Source organism: Mobula hypostoma, chromosome 2, assembly GCF_963921235.1.
Source record: "Mobula hypostoma chromosome 2, sMobHyp1.1, whole genome shotgun sequence".
In the NCBI taxonomy this organism is placed as follows: domain Eukaryota; kingdom Metazoa; phylum Chordata; class Chondrichthyes; order Myliobatiformes; family Myliobatidae; genus Mobula; species Mobula hypostoma.
This window is the reverse complement of record NC_086098.1, coordinates 56,927,454-56,946,215: the sequence shown is the minus strand read 5'-3', so window position 1 is coordinate 56,946,215 and position 18,762 is coordinate 56,927,454. Positions and strand designations below refer to the sequence as shown.

General features: G+C 42.9%; 1 protein-coding gene across 3 annotated transcripts in view; it reads right to left on the bottom strand.

The window, feature by feature from the left end:
• The window catches only part of nbas (NBAS subunit of NRZ tethering complex), a 322,014-nt gene that overhangs the window by 118,351 nt on the left and 184,901 nt on the right, over positions 1 to 18,762 (bottom strand). For all 3 annotated transcript variants that reach the window (XM_063037332.1, XM_063037350.1, XM_063037341.1), the window contains 2 exons: positions 18,584 to 18,660; positions 1,967 to 2,104 (listed from right to left, as the gene is read on the bottom strand). In XM_063037332.1, the coding sequence (XP_062893402.1) occupies positions 1,967 to 2,104; positions 18,584 to 18,660 (215 nt within the window). The remainder of the gene's footprint in view (positions 1 to 1,966; positions 2,105 to 18,583; positions 18,661 to 18,762) is intronic.

Below are 18,762 nucleotides of genomic sequence, written 5' to 3'. Positions count from 1 at the left end.
GCTTTTGATACGGTTGCATTAGCATGTAAAACTAAAGGCATGGCACTGGAGGGAAGGGAGTACGGATAGAAAGCTGCTGGGCATTAAAAGATAGAATAGAAATGACAGGTAGTAAGTTATTGGGCATTCTAATAATTAGCCAGGATCCCAGCTAACCACAATATAGATGATTGGTTTAGACAAAGAAATTACATGTAATATATCCAGAGGGGGATGTAATGGAAACATGATAATGGGGGATTTGATTGGGGGATGGGAGGCTGAAGGAGGGGTATGAAAGACGGAACAAAAAAAGGTAGAAAAAATGGGAAAGGAGAATAAAATAGTACACAACTGGGAGCTGAGAACAGCCATAACTGACAGAATGCCAGCTCTGCAAACCTGCCACCTAGTCTGCACTTGAACTATGAACATAAGTTAAAGAGTAAGCCACATAATATTCAGATGACAATAAATTTTTTCATTGAGTGGTGAACCTAGAGAATTCTCTACCATAGGAAATAGTTGAAGAAATCATTAAAGATATTGAAAAATGAGTTCCTAGAATTCAACAGATTATGGGATTTGGGGGGGGGGGGCAGGGAGGTAGTTGTAATGATAAACTATGATCATTACAAAAGGCAGAGCCAAATAGTCCATTTGTGCCCTTATTTTCCATGTTTTTATTTATTTTGTCTCATGTGAATTACGTGCTTAATATTGATACAAAATACTTGCACTCAACAGGATTATTTTCATTGAAATACAATAAAATATCTGCTTAATACAGGTATATCTTGGTTAAATTAATTATATTATTGAGAATTTTTAATTTCTCAAAGATATAGTTAATCTTGTTACACCTGAGGTTAGAAGGTTTCACCACAGAAATAATGAATCATCTGAATATACCACTTTTGGAGTTGACCAGTAAATTCCTGGGAACAATTTGAAATAAAAAGTCTCCTTAAACCTACATTTCCCCCCACTAAAACCTAGGCAATTCTCTTTAGTTTCTTGTACATTAATTGGTTGTTTAAGACAACTTTCTTTTATCATTTGAATAATGATTTCTTTACTAGCTTAGGCACTTAGGCAGCAGTTAGTGTTTAATAACAAGTTAGTCTAGTGGAAACAAAAAAAGAATTACTGGAGGAACTCAGCAAGTTTTGTAGAGGGAAATGGACAATTGACGTTATGGGTCAGCCTCCGTCTAGGTCAAAAAAGCAGAGGGAGAGAAGCAGAGGTGAGTGGAAGAGCTGCTAAGTAATAGGCAAATCTAGGTGAGGAGGGATGATTGGCAGATGGAGGATGGTAGGGTAAAAACAGGGACAGAGGTTGGGAGATGATAGGTGAAGGTAATAGAAGGGCTGTAAATGATAGACTGAGATAGGAAAGTGGAGTATAGAACCAAATAAGGGAAGTCGGGTGGGCAAGTAGGAACATCTTGTGGAACACACATAAAAGTTGCTGCTGCGTTCACCAGCAACTGTTATGTGTGTTGCTTGAATTTCCAGCATCTGCAGAATTCCTGTTGCTTACATCTTGTGGAAACCTAGGTACAATTGATTGATATGGAGATGTATAAACTAACAGCTGCTAACTTGTTTAAAATCAGATTTTATTTATTTAAAATCAGGCTTTATTTGACTATTCAGATACAGAGAGCAGCTTAGTGATTTTTAAATTTAATAACACCAAGTAAATTTCTTACATGAAATGAGAAATAATTCCACATAACACTAATATTTAAAGCAGATTAAATTAATGACAAGTTAATGCAGCAAATATGAAATTTGATAAGTTCTAATCAAAAATACATGTTTTGGATGTCCTTATATACCCCTTTTCCTCTTCATTGCCTCACTGTTAATTACTTTTATTCTCAAGTAATGCTCCCAGTTGAAACATGACAAACAATATTTCAATTATACGATAGCACTTCCATTACAACTACTTTCAATTACATAGAAAACTAAACACTAACCTTGTATAACGGATGACACTTGTCCTTAAAGCATGGACTTATGCGGACATAAATCTGCAAAGCATAATAATAGCCAGCAAATTGTAGAGATAAAGCTGAATGAGGCAGCTTCTCAAAACACTTGGTAGCATCGACAACCTAGGGAAAATAAACAGGTCACATTTAAAATACAGAGAACACCGTTCACAAGTCAAGCTATTGAGAGCAGTTATCACACAAATCTAACAGAAGCCATTTTTGAAAGTACCATAATTCATTTTCAGCGTTTGTAAAGTAAATATTAACATTTTCCGAAATATCACAATTTGTATGAATGTCATTTCAATTAATTTCTTTCACATTATATAAATTTTGGAACTAATTGTGAGAGAGCTTCCAAATCCAGTAATTTAAGTCAAGTTAGTCTTTGAAATATTATAGTTTTGAAGATGCTTATATTTCTTGCTCAATGCTTACAATGTAGGATGTAGCTCCATATGCTAAGCTTCAGGCTTTTAAATCAAGGGAACTGAAAATTGAGTTAGCCAGCACTTCATTATTTTCAACAGCTACAAGTAATTAAATCATTAATGTCTGTTCAACTTCATGAAATTCTACAGGAAGATGAAAATGTTTATAATATGATCTATGCCATGTCGTTTGAGGTATTGCTCTCAGCTAATATAAACCTGAAATTACTGGAAAATCTCAGCAGGTGAGCAGCATCTGTAGAGGGGAATAGACAGCTGAGATTTCAGGTCCAGACCTAATCTAAGTGACAGCTCAGATTCTTCAAACACTTTTTTTTGTATAAACACAAAACACACAAAACGCTGGAGAAACTATGGAAAGGGATAAAGGGTCAATGTTTTTGGACCAAGACGATTCATCAGGAATGGAAAGGAAGGGGGAAGAAAGCAGAATAAGATAGGAGTGGGGAGGTGAACGAGTACGAAGTTCAAAGTAAATTTATTATCAAACTACATATACATTGCCATATACTACCCTGAGATTCATTCCCTTGCAGACATTCACAGTGAATACAGAGTAACACAATAGAAAACTGCACACAACAGAGACAAGCTACTGCAACTCTTGGTTTGGCTAGCGGCTTAATCTAGGGGAAGACAGCCCCCGGCCCGGCTAAACTTAAGAAATCTTGTTTGGGTGGATGCTGCATGAGGTGTTCCCCTGTAACAAATCAGTACCACGAAATAACAAACAGTACACAATATGCGATTAAAAGATCGAGTTTCATAAGTCTTAATTTGACTATATGGTTAGTAAAGAAACAAAAAAAGAAAAGGGCCCATTCTCATGAAACAGTCTAATGCGCAACATTGGAGATCACAGTTCTGTCCATTTGTTCCCCGTCGACCTCCTCTGAGCGTAGCTGACACTCGGACCCTCGCTCCAAGTCCATTCTGTCCAGCGGTCTACTAACTCTCTCCATTCACGTCTTCTTTCTTCATTTCTCCCCGACAAAAGACCTACTCCCAAACCCAGAAGAAAGATCAACATCCCTCTCATTAGATAGCACACATTCCAAAGCCTCCTTTATCTCTAGTCATAACTCAAATATTGCTGCTGCAGAGAAACCATTACCTTAGCACTGAAACATTACAGAGAGGCCATTACATTAGCAGTGAAACCTTACAGCGCATTACACTCTCCCATCACCAAACTCAGTCATGTTCTCATGACATTGAGATAATTCGCTAACCCTTCCTGCAAAACACAAAGTCCAACCCAGGTGTAAAAGGCAGTGGTATAGCTCTCCAAAACAGTAGGAGTCACAATCTGTTCCCCCGGCACTACATAGGCCAGCCTATCCGGTGGTCAACTAATTCTCTGAGACCTCTGTACCCCCTCACCTAACTCTTCAGTTTCAGACACAACTGGGGATACTTCCAGTCTACCTGGCGATGCCTCCCCTGACCTATCACTCATGCCCACCTGCAACTTGGACCTCTCTGTCCCGTGGCCAAGACCCGCTTCATCCCTTGCTGGGTCCTGCTGCAACCCAGGTGGTCCCCCCACTTCACCTGACTCAGCGGGAGAAAGGCTGGAAGTCTCTTCCTCAATCAATGGGGAGTTAGCAAAAGAGAGCACATACCACGCATCCAGGTCCTCATCCTCCAAATCTGTATCCCTCTCAGGGGTGGGGGCCGGCCTAACCTCTCCTGCTGTGGGCCTTGCAGTCACTCCGCGTTTCTGCAGAGTTCTCTTATTAGGTGTAGGCTCCAAGTTGGGCTCTGGGTCTACCTGCACCTCTTGTCCCGGGGCAGCAGGTGGTTCCGATGGAGAATCTTGACAGGCCCATTCCCATCCTCTGGTTTCACTCATAAAACCTCCAACAGGATCCCACCACTAAGCACATCTTTCCCTCCCCCCCCCCCCGCTTTCCACAGGAATCGCTCCCTACGCGACTCCCTTGTCCATTCGTCCCCCCCATCCCTCCCCACTGATCTCCCTCCTGGCACTTATCCTTGTAAGCGGAACAAGTGCTACACATGCCCTTACACTTCCTCCCTTACCACCATTCAGGGCCCCAGACAGTCCTTCCAGGTGAGGCGACACTTCACCTGTGAGTCGGCTGGGGTGATATACTGCGTCCGGTGCTCCCGATGTGGCCTTCTATATATATTGGCGACACCCGACGCAGACTGGGAGACCACTTTGCTGAACACCTACGCTCTGTCCGCCAGAGAAAGCAGGATCTCCCAGTGGCCACACGTTTTAATTCCACATCCTATTCCCATTCTGACATGTCTATCCACGGCCTCCTCTACTGTAAAGATGAAGCCACACTCAGGTTGGAGGAACAACACCTTATATTCCATCTGGGTAGCCTCCAACCTGATGGCATGAACACTGACTTCTCTAACTTCCGCTAATGCCCCACCTCCCCCTCGTACCCCATCCGTTATTTATTTTTATACACACATTCTTTCTCTCACTCTCCTTTTTCTCTCTCTGTCCCTCTGACTATACCCCTTGCCCATCCTCTGGGTTCCCCTCCCTCTTGTCTTTCTCCCCGGACCTCCTGTCCCATGATCCTCTCATATCCCCTTTGCCAATCACCTGTCCAGCTCCATCTCTCCCCCTCCTGTCTTCTCCTATCATTTTGGATCTCCCCCTCCCCCTCCCACTTTCAAATCTCTTACTAACTCTTCCTTCAGTTAGTCCTGACGAAGGGTCTCAGCCTGAAACGTCGACTGTACCTCTTCCTAGAGATGCTGCCTGGCCTGCTGCATTCACCAGCAACTTTGATGTGTGTTGCTTGAATTTCCAGCATCTGCAGAATTCCTGTTGTTCACTCGTAAAACTGGTAGGTTTGGCATTTTACTCTCCATCACTTAGCCGCCCAGCGACCCGCCAACTTATGTTTCCCAGGTAGCCCCAAATTCCTTATGAGGACTCAGTCTCCTGGCAGGAGTTGGGAGAACCTCACCTTTTGATTATACCTCATATTTCCTTGATTCTACTTGGCAGCCGTGATCCCCGCTAATTCATAAGCCCTTTTCAGCTCTCTCTCATGTCAGACACATACTTCTGATAAGTCTTCAGTGGTAAGTCACCCTCGTCAGTCCCAAAACAAAGGTCAATGGGCAACCTTGCCTCGCGCCCAAACATCAGATAATGTGGCGAGTACCCAGTAGCTTCATTTCGTGTACAGTTGTAACAGTGAACCAGATGTCTAATACGTTGACTCCACCAGCTCTTCTTGCTGATCTCCAAGGTCTCAAGCATGTCTAGCAAGGTCCGATTAAACCTCTCTGGCTGGGGATCGCCCTGCAGGTGATAGGGTGTGGTCCTTGACTTCTCGACTCCAAGCATGCCCAGTAATTCATGGATGAGTCTGCTCTTGAAATCCCATCCCTGATCACTATGTATCTGTCTGGGAAGGCCATAATAAATGAAATACTTCTCCCATAACACCTTAGTCACCGTAGACGCCAACTGGTCCTTGGTAGGAAAAGCCTGTGAATATCTGGTGTGTGGCCCGTGATGACTAAGACATTTGCCATGTTGCTGGCATCCGGTTCTATTGACAGGAAATCCATACACACCAGGTCCAGAGAACCTGCACTCTGAAGGTGGGACAAGGGAGCCGCCCGCGTGGGCAGTGTCTTCCGCCATATGCAGCAAATGCATGACTTGCAGTATCCTTCGACCTCCAACTTCATTCGGGGCCAGTAAAACTGGTCTGAGCAATCCGTAGGTCTTTTCCATCCCCAAATGTCCAGAATCATCATGAAGTGACTTCAACGCAATCCTTCGATACTTCTCCGACAGAACCAGCTGGCAATGCTGAAGTCAGTCCAGGGGTGCGTGATCCGGTATAAGATCTGGTTCCGCAACTCCTGGTGAAGCCATTCTCTCAGTAATAGAGACACCGATGCAGGTTTCATCTTCTCTGTCTGAGCCACGTCTTCCTTTTCGACCGCTAACCAAATGGTACTGATGCTCGGATCATCTCGCTAAGCAGCTGCCACTTCTCCAGAACCCAATTCCGACAATTGATTTGTCTTCCGAGCAGTCAGGTTACAGTAAATTTGGGGGAAGGCATTATCAGAAGCTCCCAAATGATTCACCACTCGATTCTGTCCCTCCTTTCCATCTGTCCTCATGATGATGGCAAACTGACACGTGGCTTTCACCTCCGGGGCAGGAACACTCTAAAAATCCTCGTCCCTGTCCGGTCCCTCATGCACCCATCAGGACAAAGCATCAGCATCAGTGTTCCAGCTTCCCGGCCAGTACTTTAGGCTGAAATCATGGGCAGACAATGCCGCTAACTACTGATGGCCTGTGGCATCCAGTTTCGCCGAGGTCAGGATATAGGTTAGGGGATTGCTGTCCATCCTCACCTCAGACCTGGCCCCGTAGAAGTAGTCACTCAACTTATTCACCACTGCCCATTTCAACGCCAGAAATTGATGCTGATGCTTTGTCCTGATGGGTGCATGAGGGACCGGACAGGGACAAGGATTTGTAGAGTGTAGAGACTCCGGCTGACAAGCGCAACGAGTCTTAACCCAGTGCCCTGATCCAGATACAGGACACCCCCCCAGCCCTCTTGGCTGGCATCCATGTGCAGTACATTCGGCAATTGGGGGTCTGCAAAAGTCAACACTGGCACCCTTGGTCAGCAGCTTCTTCAATGACTGAAAGGCCTCTTCACATTTTGCATCCTACCTATCCCAGTCCCAGTGCAAAGGGCTTCAACGGGCTAAGATACTCTCCACCCTCCTGTTCTTTTTACCCCCTCCCTTTCTTCCCCAAGGAAGGGTAACCATACAGAAGCTGATTCAATGGGTAACTCACTTCTGCGTAATTCAATGGGTAACTCACTTCTGCGTAATTCAATGGATGACTCACTTTTGTGTAGCCCTCCACAAACCTCCGAAAGTAACCACAGAATCTGAGGAACGAGCGCAGCACACTCACCATCTGGGGTCTTGGCCAAGTGGTCACCACCTCTATCTTAGCTGGATCTGTAGCCACTCTATGCTATGAGACTATGTGCCCAACATAGCTAACAGACCTTTTACAGAACTGGTACTTGTCCAGGGAAAGTTTTAGCCCTTCAACTTTCAAGCGACCGAGTATGTTCAGTCACCTCTCTTCATGTTCCTCTAAGGTGGATCCAAACACTGTGGGGTCATCCAGATACAACAATACCTCAAGCAAGTTTATATCCCCCACTGTCTTCTCTATGACCCACTGGAAGGTTGCAGGGGCTCTTGATATGCCCTGGGGCATCCTTTCGAACTGAAAGAATCCCAGGGGACATATAAATGCTGTCTTCTCTTTGTTGGCCTCACTCATGGGGATCTGGTAATATCCACGCCTCAAGTCCAGCATACTGAACCATTTCGCACCACTCAGACAGGCCAGTGCGTCTTCCATGCTCGCGATTGTATACTGGTCAGGGATGGTGTGCCTGTTCAGAGTCCTTTAATCCACGCTCATCCATATCTTCCCATTCTTCTTCCGGGCCACTACTACTGGGGACGCATAGGGGCTTCGGGAATTGGTGATGATCCTAGCTTCCTTCAACTTACACAATGCTGCCAAATGTCTTCCACCTCCGCAGGAGCCAGTCACTGCGATCTCTCTCTAAACAGGGTGTCCTTGGTCAACCAGATAGTGTGACGAATGCTCTTGGAACAACCCACATTAAACTCGTCAGTGGAAAAGACACCGTCCAGCTTCAACATCTTCTCTACCAACCTCCTCTTCCAACCTGCAGGAACTGGGGAGACCCTAAAGTTGAATGATTCAGTGGTCAACTTTCCCCCCTTTTCCAATAATTTTTCCCCAGCTTGTCTCAGAGAGACACTAGACATTACTGTCACCAGGAAAAGATGTGCGAGGGGCATCCCCCGCTTGAAGGTGACCTCCTCTTCACAGTTTTCCTGACAATCACTGCCATCCTGCTCGCCTGTACAACTGAGGGCTTCACCAGTACCCCAGCAGGAAATCCAACTCCTCTTTGTGTTCTTCCAGAGTGTCCACTAACAGGGCCTTGCCCTCAGGCACTCCGGGAAATTTAGGCGTCCTCATCACTTTCACTACTTCCCCAGGCCATACTATCATTGGCTTCAACTGGGTGACTCACACAGCACAAACTCAACCAGTTTCAAAAAGATTAAAGAAACATTTTAAGCAGCAGCCTTTTGACAGCCAACACACTTCAGTGTGAAGAAGCAAGCATTCAAACACTTCATCGTTATTTTGGCATAACTGGTGAAATATTCTGCTGTTTAATGGAGGAGCTTTAATTTTGTTGATAGCAGATATTACAAAAGTCATGTATGAAAAAGTTGCTGGCTGAGATTTTTGGGTGTAAGATGTTGATGATTTACATAATCGATTGCAAACAGATTTGGAATTCCTTTTTTCATAAATGACACTAAACCCACATGGCGACCTGTCATATATGGTGCTCCATCTGTTGTATAAGAAACAGTGTTCCTAATCAGAATACTTTTATCCACAATATACATTTTTAGCTTGTCGTAGACAGATACTCAGTTGATATTTGTTTTTAACTTTTTAGAAAAGAGAATCTCTTCATAAGCTCTTCCATTTTTAATAAACCATACATATGCCATTAGCAATGCCTTGTTGTCTTGCACAGATGACTCATCTAATTGTATCCCAAATTCCATTTTTTGTAGCTCTGTGCATAGTTGATTCTCAATGACTGTAGTCATTTTGTCAATATGACGAGCTACAGAGTTATTACTCAGAGGAATTGATTTTAAAATACTGGTATCCATTTTAAGAACAGTGGTGAGCACTTCTGATACAGCAGGCATTATTCATCTTTCACCAATTGTATGAGATTTTCCACACTTCGCTATCATTTTGAAAAAGTTATTAGAAGCAATGAGACCACTATCATGGTCATTTTTAGCTTTCTTGACAAATAACTTGTGTGTGCAATGCTTTTCAAATGCTTCTTTCATCTTCTGGATACCATAAGTAGCCTTTTCAGGGTGTCTTTTATGGAAGTGTTCCTGCAATCTTGATGGTTCCATGGCTTCATTAGACAGTACAATATTGTAAATAAGGCACAAGGGAACTGATGGGATCAGAATAAAACCATACTCCAGGTATGCAACATTGTATTGACGCACTTCCTTTAGTTTCCGTTTCTTAGCAGGATTAGATTCAAGGCTTCACTGACTTCAGAGTCATAGCAAGCACACCGTACATATCTATCCATCACTAAAGAGACTAAATTTAAAAAAAAATTAACACAAACCAGGAATGCCTGTTGGAGTTTGACGATGGCAGCAGCTGGACATGGTCCGTCAGGTCTCAGGCCGCTTTACCACCACCTCCTCCCCCCTCCAACCCACACCCTTAAGCACCTCCCCCCATAGCTTCTATTTCCCCTCACACCCCCCTTAGGAGACGTAACCCCCACCATTGGGAGTCACTGCATTAAACAATTAGGGTAATATCAATGTATATCTTCAGAAAGCCACAGTATGAACACCACTAGAATAGTCTGAAAGTTCCTTCCAATTGACACATGAGCATGCTTGGCTAAGCCCATACCTTAGGTTTAACCAGTTTGAGCTGAGCAAAAATAAATTTTTTAAATTAAAATAATAAATAAGCAAGTAATAACTATCCAAAACACAAGTTGTAGAGTCCTTGAAAATGAGTCCACAGATTGTGGAATCAGTTCAGTGTTGGGGGTGAGCGAAGTTGAGTGAAGTTATTCTCTCTAGTTCAAGTGGCTGATGGTTGAGGGGGTAAAAAAAACTGTTCCTGAACCTGGTGGCGTGGGTCCTGAGGCTCCTGTACATTCTTCAGCAGTGAGAAGAGAGCATGGTCTGGGTGGTGTGGGCTCTTGATGATAGATGTTGCTTTCCTACAACAGAGCTCCTTGGAGATGTGTTCAATGGTGGGGAGGGCTTTACCTGTGATGGACTGGGCTGTGTTTACTGCCTTTTGTAGGCTTTTCTGTACAAGGGCATTGGTATGTCCATACCAGGCGGTGAAACAACCAGTCAGTATACTGTGCATCTATAGAAGTTTTTCAAAGTTTTAGATGACATACTAAATCTTTGCAAACTTTTAAGAAATCCTGGCATACCTTCTTTGTAATGGCACTTACGTGGTGGACCCGGGACCGAACCAAGGAAATGAAAATACCAATGACTTTAAAGTTGCTGACCCTCTCTATCTCTGGTTCCCCAATGAGAACTAGATTATGACCACCTTCGATTCAGTCAACAACACTGATGTCATCAGCAAATTTAAATATGGCACTGGAGCTGTGCATAGCCTCAGAGTCATAAGTGTACAGCGGGTAGAGCAGGGAACTAAGCACACCTGTGCTGATGGTGACTGTGATCAGTGCCGATTGCATCGGCCTCTGTTCTGGGCCGACAATTACGTGCTAGGCGGCACCTAATTAATTAGCATGTTTATTTCGGCTTTTTTCTTAAAGATGTGCTGTGTGCCTCCCGGCTACCGCTGCATTCTCCGCGAATTGGTACAGTATCTGGCAGGGGCCCGGGTGCTGGGGTGGTAGGACACGGGGGTGTCATCTCATCGTCGATCAGGGCAGGCAGCTCATCTTCTCCTATGACTGCCTGCCTCGATGTCGAAGGTCGAGGTTCGTCGTCTGCTGTGGCTGATGTGGAAGGCTTGCTTGACTGCTGAGCCTCGCGCATTTTTCTATCATACAGTTGTTTGTAAGCACTCAAACCATCCTGCAAATATCCCCTAAACCTACGTCCCCTTTCAAAATTAAAGTTGTACTTTATCATTGCAGCGAAAATCTCACGCAGTTGCTTCACTTTCTGCATTCGGTTGAATTCAGTTTCGATTGTTATCCTTTCCTCTTCCAATTGCATCAGCTCTTCATCTATCAGTTCTTGGTCATAGGATGCCAAAACCTCTTCAACATCTTCTTCGTCAACTTCCACAAGCCAAACTCACTTTGTCCTTGCTTCGTTCACCACGATCGAAACGCTTAATTATGTCTAGTTTTACACTAAGTGTAACACCCTTACTCTTTCAGGCTTTTCCGACACCTTAGAACTCATCTTGCTAACGGCTGCTCAATGCAACGTGTTAAAGCAATGCCGTTCCGAATCTGGGGCAAAGCAACTGCTCGGGGCACGCGCTGCCTTTCTTCGTAACAGTGAAAACACCTTCTGAAAGTGAAAACAGGGTACTAATGTAGGTCTTTCGTAACAGCGAGGTTTCGTAAAGCGAACGTTCGAAAAGCGGGGGGACACCTGTATCCAGTTACACAAGGAGGTATTGAGGCCTAGATCTTGGAGCTTGATAATTAGATTTGACGGGATAATAGTGTTGAATGCAGAACTGTAGTCAATGAAGAACATCCTGATGTATGCATCTTCACTGTCCAGATGTTCCAGGACTGAGTGAAGATCCAATGAATGGCATTTGCTATTGACCTGTTGTGATGGTACACAAATTGGAGTGAAGCCAAGTCACTCCTCAGGCAAGAGTTGATACATTTCATCACCACCCTCTCTAAACACTTTAGCACAGTGGAAGTAAGTGCTACCGGATGATAGTCAATACCACATTCTTCTTAGGCACTGGTATAATTGAAGCAAGTGGATACCACGGACTGCTGAAGCAAGAGGTTAAAGATATCAGTGAAGACTCTAGCCAGTTGTTAGCACAGGTCTTCAGTATGCGTCTAGGCTAGATTTATTTGTAGGTTCACCCTCCTGAAGGGTGCTCCAGCCTTGGCTTCAGAGACTGAAATCAATGGGTCGTCGGGGGAGGTAGGAGCTCGTGAAGGTGTCTCTATGCTTTGTTGGTCAAAGCAAGCATAAAAAGCATTGAGCTCATCTGGGAGTGAAACTTTATTGTCTCATACAGTGCTGTGTAAAATTCATTGGCATACAGTAAGACTTCTGCACACTACTGTAGTAAGTTTATGTATTGCACTGTACTGCTGCTACAAATAAAAACAAATTTCATGACATATGTAAGTGATGATAAACCTGATTCTGATATGGATCTCTATTGTGGACTGAGGGGCAGGGAGAGGGGAATCATGGTTGGAAAAAGGGGAAGGGAGAGAGGAGGGAGCAGAAAGCACCATAGAGATTCTGTAATAATCAATACACCAATTGTTTGGAATCAAATTACCTTGCCTGGTGTGTCAGGGCTGGGTGTGTCTGCACTTGCACCAGCCCCACCCCCACACTGGTACATGTTCTCTACCATCTGTCCCACACCCCTTCCACGGTGCTCCACCCTCACCATTCCCAGCGGTTGTGTATCTTTCTGTGATTCAGGTTTGGTCTGGAGTTGCTACTTTGCATGTTGGAAAGTAGCAACTCCAGATGAGTGAATCCAGATGAGGGTGAGGTATATGTGTAGAGGAGGATGGTGAGCACCATGGAGGTGACAGACGGAAAAGGTAAACGGCTGAAGACAGAATCCGATATGAGAGAGGAGTGGACCATGTGTGAAAGGGAAGGAGGAGGGGCACCAGAGGGAGGTGTTGGGGTGGAGGGGGTTTGATCAGCAGGTGAAGAGAAGGGGTAAGAAGGAAGCCAGAATAAGGAATGGAGAAGAAGAAAAGGGGAAGGGGGGAAGAAATTACCAGAAGTTGGAGAAATTGATGTTCACACATCAGGTTGGAGGCTACTCGAACAGAATACGAGGTGTGCTTGAGAGAGGCCACAGCAAACCATAGATGCTGCCTGATGTGCTGAGTGTTTTCAGCATTTCCGCTTACTTACATTTCTGTTTCTGATATCTCCTATTAGTGGTAGCCCAAGTTATTCCTTAGATAATATCTGAAGTTCATTATCAGCATAACTGAATGTGGTCATTAAACTGATAATTGTTAGTAGACTAGGTGAAAATTTACTATTTCTGTAAAAGTTTTCACAAAGCTTTATATATTGCTTATATGTCAACATCACTCTCTTTATTTGATAATGATTCTACAGGAATTAGTTTCTGGTGGTACAGATTATTACTTCAACAATAATTCATTCATGCCCATTATCCATGGTGTTTGTCCACACTGTTGCTAAAGTAAATAGAAAGGGACCTTTTAAACTGTGGTTGTCTTTGAAAATGTGTGGTTTTACTACCTCTACCTCTTTCATATGGAATTCAATTTGGAAGATCATTCAGAATTCAGAAGAACGACAGATCTTATAGAAACATATAAAACTATGAAAGGGATAGTTAAGATAGAGGCAGGAAAGTTAGAAACATAGAAAACTCATTGGCCCACAATGCTGTGCCGAACATGTACTTACCTTAGAGATTACTTAGGGTTACCCATCGCCCTCTATTTTTCTAAGCTCCATGTACCTATCCAAAAGTCTCTTAATAGATCCTATCATATCTGCCTCCACCACCATCACCATCACTGGCAGCCTAATCCACGCACTCACCACTCTCTGCGTAAAAACTTACCCCTGACATCTCCTCTGTACCTACTTCCAAGCACCTTAAAACTGTGCCCTCTCATGTTAGCCATTTCAGCCCTGGGAAAAAGCCTCTGACTATCCACAGGATCAATGCCTCTCATCATCTTATACAGCTCTATCAGGTCACCACTCATCCTCCGTCGCTTGAAGGAGAAAAGGCCGAGTTCACTCAACCTATTCTCATAAGGCATGCTCCCCAATCCAGGCAACATCCTTGTAAATCTCCTCTGCACCCTCTCTATAGTTTTCACATCCTTCCTGTAGTGAGGTGACCAGAACCGAGCACAGTACACCAAGTAGGGTCGAACCAGGGTCCTATATAGCTGTAAGATGTAAGGAGCACTGGACGCAGTATATCACCCCAGCCGAATAACAGGTGAAGTGTCGCCTCACCTGGAAGGACTGTCTGGGGCCCTGAATGGTGGTAAGGGAGGAAGTGTAAGGGCGTGTGTAGCACTTGTTCCGCTTACAAGGATAAGTGCCAGGAGAGAGATCAGTGGGGAGGGATGGGGGGCCGATCTCCCGATGTGGCCTTCTATATATTGGCGAGACCCGACGCAGACTGGGAGATTGTTTTGCTGAACACCTATGCTCTGTCTGCCAGAGAAAGCAGGATCTCCCAGTGGCCACACATTTTAATTCCATATCCCATTCCCATTCTGACATGTCTATCCACGGCCTTCTCTACTGTAAAGATGAAGCCACACTCAGGTTGGAGGAACAACACCTTATATTCCGTCTGGGTAGCCTCCAACCTGATGGCATGAACACTGACTTCTCTAACTTCCACTAATGCCCCACCTCCCTCTCGTACCCCATCCGTTATTTATATACACACATTCTTTCTCTCACTCTCCTTTTTCTCCCTCTGTCCCTCTGACTATACCCCTTGCCCATCCTCTGGGCTTCCCCCCCCCCTTTCCTTCTCCCTGGGCCTCCTGTCCCATGATCCTCTCATATCCCTTTTGCCAATCACCTATCCAGCTCTTGGCTCCATCCCTCCCCCTGCTGTCTTCTCCTATCATTTTGGATCTCCCACTTTTAAATCTCTTACTAGCTCTTTCTTCAGTTAGTCCTGACGAAGGGTCTCGGCCTTAAACGTTGACTGTACCTCTTCCTAGAGATGCTGCCTGGCCTGCTGCGTTCACCAGCAACTTTGACGTGTGTTGCTTGAATTTCCAGCATCTGCAGAATTCCCCGTTTCTATGATACTGGTTCTTCTTGTAAACCTTAGCAGTTAGTAAACTAATTGCTTGTGTTCCAGTATACACCCAGTTAATAAACCAAAATAACATCTTCATGGCTCAGAGTTTTTCCAAATATCATTTTATTTTCAAAAAATTCTGGCCACACACAAAATAAAAGGTTATGCAGGATTCCTAAAGCACTTGAGAATTATCTGCTAATACTATCTTTCGTTAGCCACAAACAAAACCCGCGACAGGAACTGAGTGGGTCAACAGTATCCATAGAGAGAAAGGGCAGAGTGGAGAGGGGAGACTGTCAGTGTAAAGAGGAGAATGGGGTGGTGAGAATGGGAGCGTGAGGTAATTGGTGTACTGAGGAGGGGTGAAAGATAATGGCAGAGGCTGAACAAAAAAAAGGCAGATGGAAACAGGAGTGTGAAGTTGAGATAGCTAGCTGCTGGAGGGTGATAAGCAGGAACACAAAGGCTGTCATGCGGTAAATTGCTGTAACCTGATAAATTAGGGAGATAATAATGGAAACCATTAGGAAGAGAGGTAAATGGCCTGTGGGAGAACTATATATGCAGTAGGGGATGGTACTAGTAGAGAGAGGGGTATAAAGAATTTGCCAAAGGGCAAATTGAAAAACTCAATGCTTATAGATGACCTACAAATGTGTCTCCAGAGTGGAGATGGTTATTCCTGTCAGTCAAGCTTGGTGAACATATTGTTGGAGAGACCGATTGGTTTTTTATGTACACAATATGCTGCTTTGTGAAAGAAGAAAAACAAACAAGTTTGAAATCATATGGTTAAACATAAAATTATATGGGCAAACACTCTCCAGAGAATGCTGGATTTCAGTAAGCTGACAAAAGAATGCATTTGCAGCACATTTGTGAACCTATTATTAGGTGACACAAAATTACACAAACAGCTATCCAGATTGAAATTTTGCTTACTCTGTCGTGACATGATAGACATTTGACATTAGTTACGAAAAGTGTTATGGCTTACAGAGGCAATATTTTGCTGAAACACAGGATGCATACTACTTTCATAATTCTTGAAACAAATAATATGGGGACAGACATTTCAAATCATGAAAATAATTAAAAGAAAATTGGCATAAAATGGAGATAGAAACAAAATTAACATTTCAAACCAATGACTTTTCATTATGTCTGTTTCTTGTGACACTTGCTGAGTCTTTCTAACATTTTCTGTTTTTATTGCAGATTTTCAGCATTAGCATTTCTTTGCTTTGAGAGAAAAACAATATTGAGTACAATTAGAAGAATCAGAATTAGTATTAGAATTAGGTTTATTATCACGGGCATGCAGTATGTCATGAAATTGATTGCTTTACAATGTAAATACATTTTAAAAAATCAAATTACAATAAGAAATATTAAAAGAAAGTACTGCAAAAAGAAAGGAAAATGTACACGAAAATCTCTGCCATAAACAAGCAGTGATGAAGTCTTAAAGCAAATGACAGGGACCTTGATGCTTGCTTGGGAGAGAGGTTAAAAAAAAGTGCAAAGATGCCGAAGATTCTTGGTTGTGGACAAAAACTGCAAATTCTAAACAAAAACAGATATTGTTGGAAGTACTCAGCAAGTTGAGCAGCATCAGTAAGGAGAGATGCAAAGCTTTGAGTCAAGAACCCTTCATTAAAAACAGGGAAAGTGAAGAAACAAGCATGTTTTAAGTTGTAAGAGAGGGAAGTTGGAGAGAACACAACAATATTTGTGTAAAAGGTAAATCAGTTTGTCAAGAGAACAATTTTAAAACCTGCTTTTGGAGACAGAAAAAGCCATGTCATTGGAGTAAAACAAAAGGCTGGTTATCTAAGACTGACAATTCAGTATTAAGTCCTGAAGGCTACAATCTACATAATGGAAGAAGACCTGCCGTTCCTTGATCTTCCATTGGGAATTGTTGGAGCAATGATGAAAACAAGGAAGTCAGATTAGGCAAATAAGAGTAAATCTGCAGATGCTGGAAATCCAAGCAATACATACAAAATGCAGGAGGGATTCAGCAGGCCAGACAGCATCTAAGGAAAAAAGTACAGTCGATGTTTAAGGCTGCGACCCTTCAGCAGGATACATCAGATTAAGTGTGTGCTGCTCAAGAATTAACTTGAAAGAGGTGACCAAAAGCTTGAAGGTTGAACAAAGATGTTCAGTAAAGTTACCACCCAATCTGGGTTGGGTTTCTTCAATCAACGGGATCATGTTATGTACACCAAATATAAGATTATAGATTGGAAGGACTGTAAGTGAATTGGTGCTTTGCTTGGAAGTACGATTTTGGTCCTTAGAATGTGAAAATGGAAAAAAAGCAAAGAAGAGCACGTGTTGCACTTCCCTTTGGAATGCTCAAACGGGAGGGGAGAAGATGATGTGTCTCATTGTAGAATCTTGCTGGAGGTTGTGGGAAAAGTCTTAGCAAAGAAATAAATGTCTCGATGATGGAAAGCAAAGCCAGAAACAGGTTTCTTATTACTGACTACTTATTATCACTGCTACCACAAACAACAAATTCCTCAACATATGTCAGTGATAATAAATCTAATTCTATGTCATGTAGTACAGTGCAATACATAAAAAATACTACAAACTACAGTAAAAAATTACATGTTAGAGTAAAAAATATACAGTGCAAAAAGTAAACAGAATAGTGAGGTAGTGCTCATGTGTTCATGTACGAATCTGGAGGGGTTCCTAAAACACTAACCCGTTTGTCTTTAGGCTCCTGTACCATCTCCTTGATGGCAGTAATGAGAAGGGTGGTGCACTTGATATTTATTTTTTTTATTGTAACCTAGTAATTTTTATGTTTTACACTGTACTGCTTCAACACAAACATTAAATTTCATGACATATGCCAGTGATAATACACCTGATTCTGAAGTCCCTACCAACTAAAATCTCAGTGCTTGCTGAACTACAGTGGTTCTTAAATAAACAAGCTACAGACATCACACTCTTGTTCCTCCTGGCTCAGCAATCTCCTCTTGCCCAACAAACATGTAAACCTCCTGAACCCTACCAGTTCTGAAATCCTGATTTTACTCAATTATGGTAAAGTCACTGTATGGAAAGGGGGAATAATTCTATATCATTTGTTGATCTAGAATAAAACCTAAGCTGATAAGATCAAACCTAATGCCCATACAATCATGTATGACCTTTACAATGATACCACATTAGTTCCTAATGTTGAAACTGTTCAACATCAGCAAGTGTAGCAATATATATCTTTTAACAACAGCAAATATCATACAGATGCTGTTCAGGAGGGCTATATTTTCCATAAATTTGGAAAAAAGTAGTAATTTGGGAAACAATTTGCTCTGCTATCAAAACCTGGTGGACAGTGCAGAATATCAAAATAATCTTACAGCTTATCCTGCAGTACACATTAAAGACTACATGTTATGAATCCAACTATAATGTTCAGTACCATACCTGAGGCAAGGCCAGAAGATACGCTAGAGCTAAGGTCATATCCTTCGGTAAAGCATCGTTGGCCAGTTGCAAAAGAACTGTCAAAAAAAATGTAGGATTAAAAACCACAAGACAAATATTTCTTTAAAAAAGTCATCATCTTAATTACTTTATAATAGGCATAGTAACAGGCCGTACCA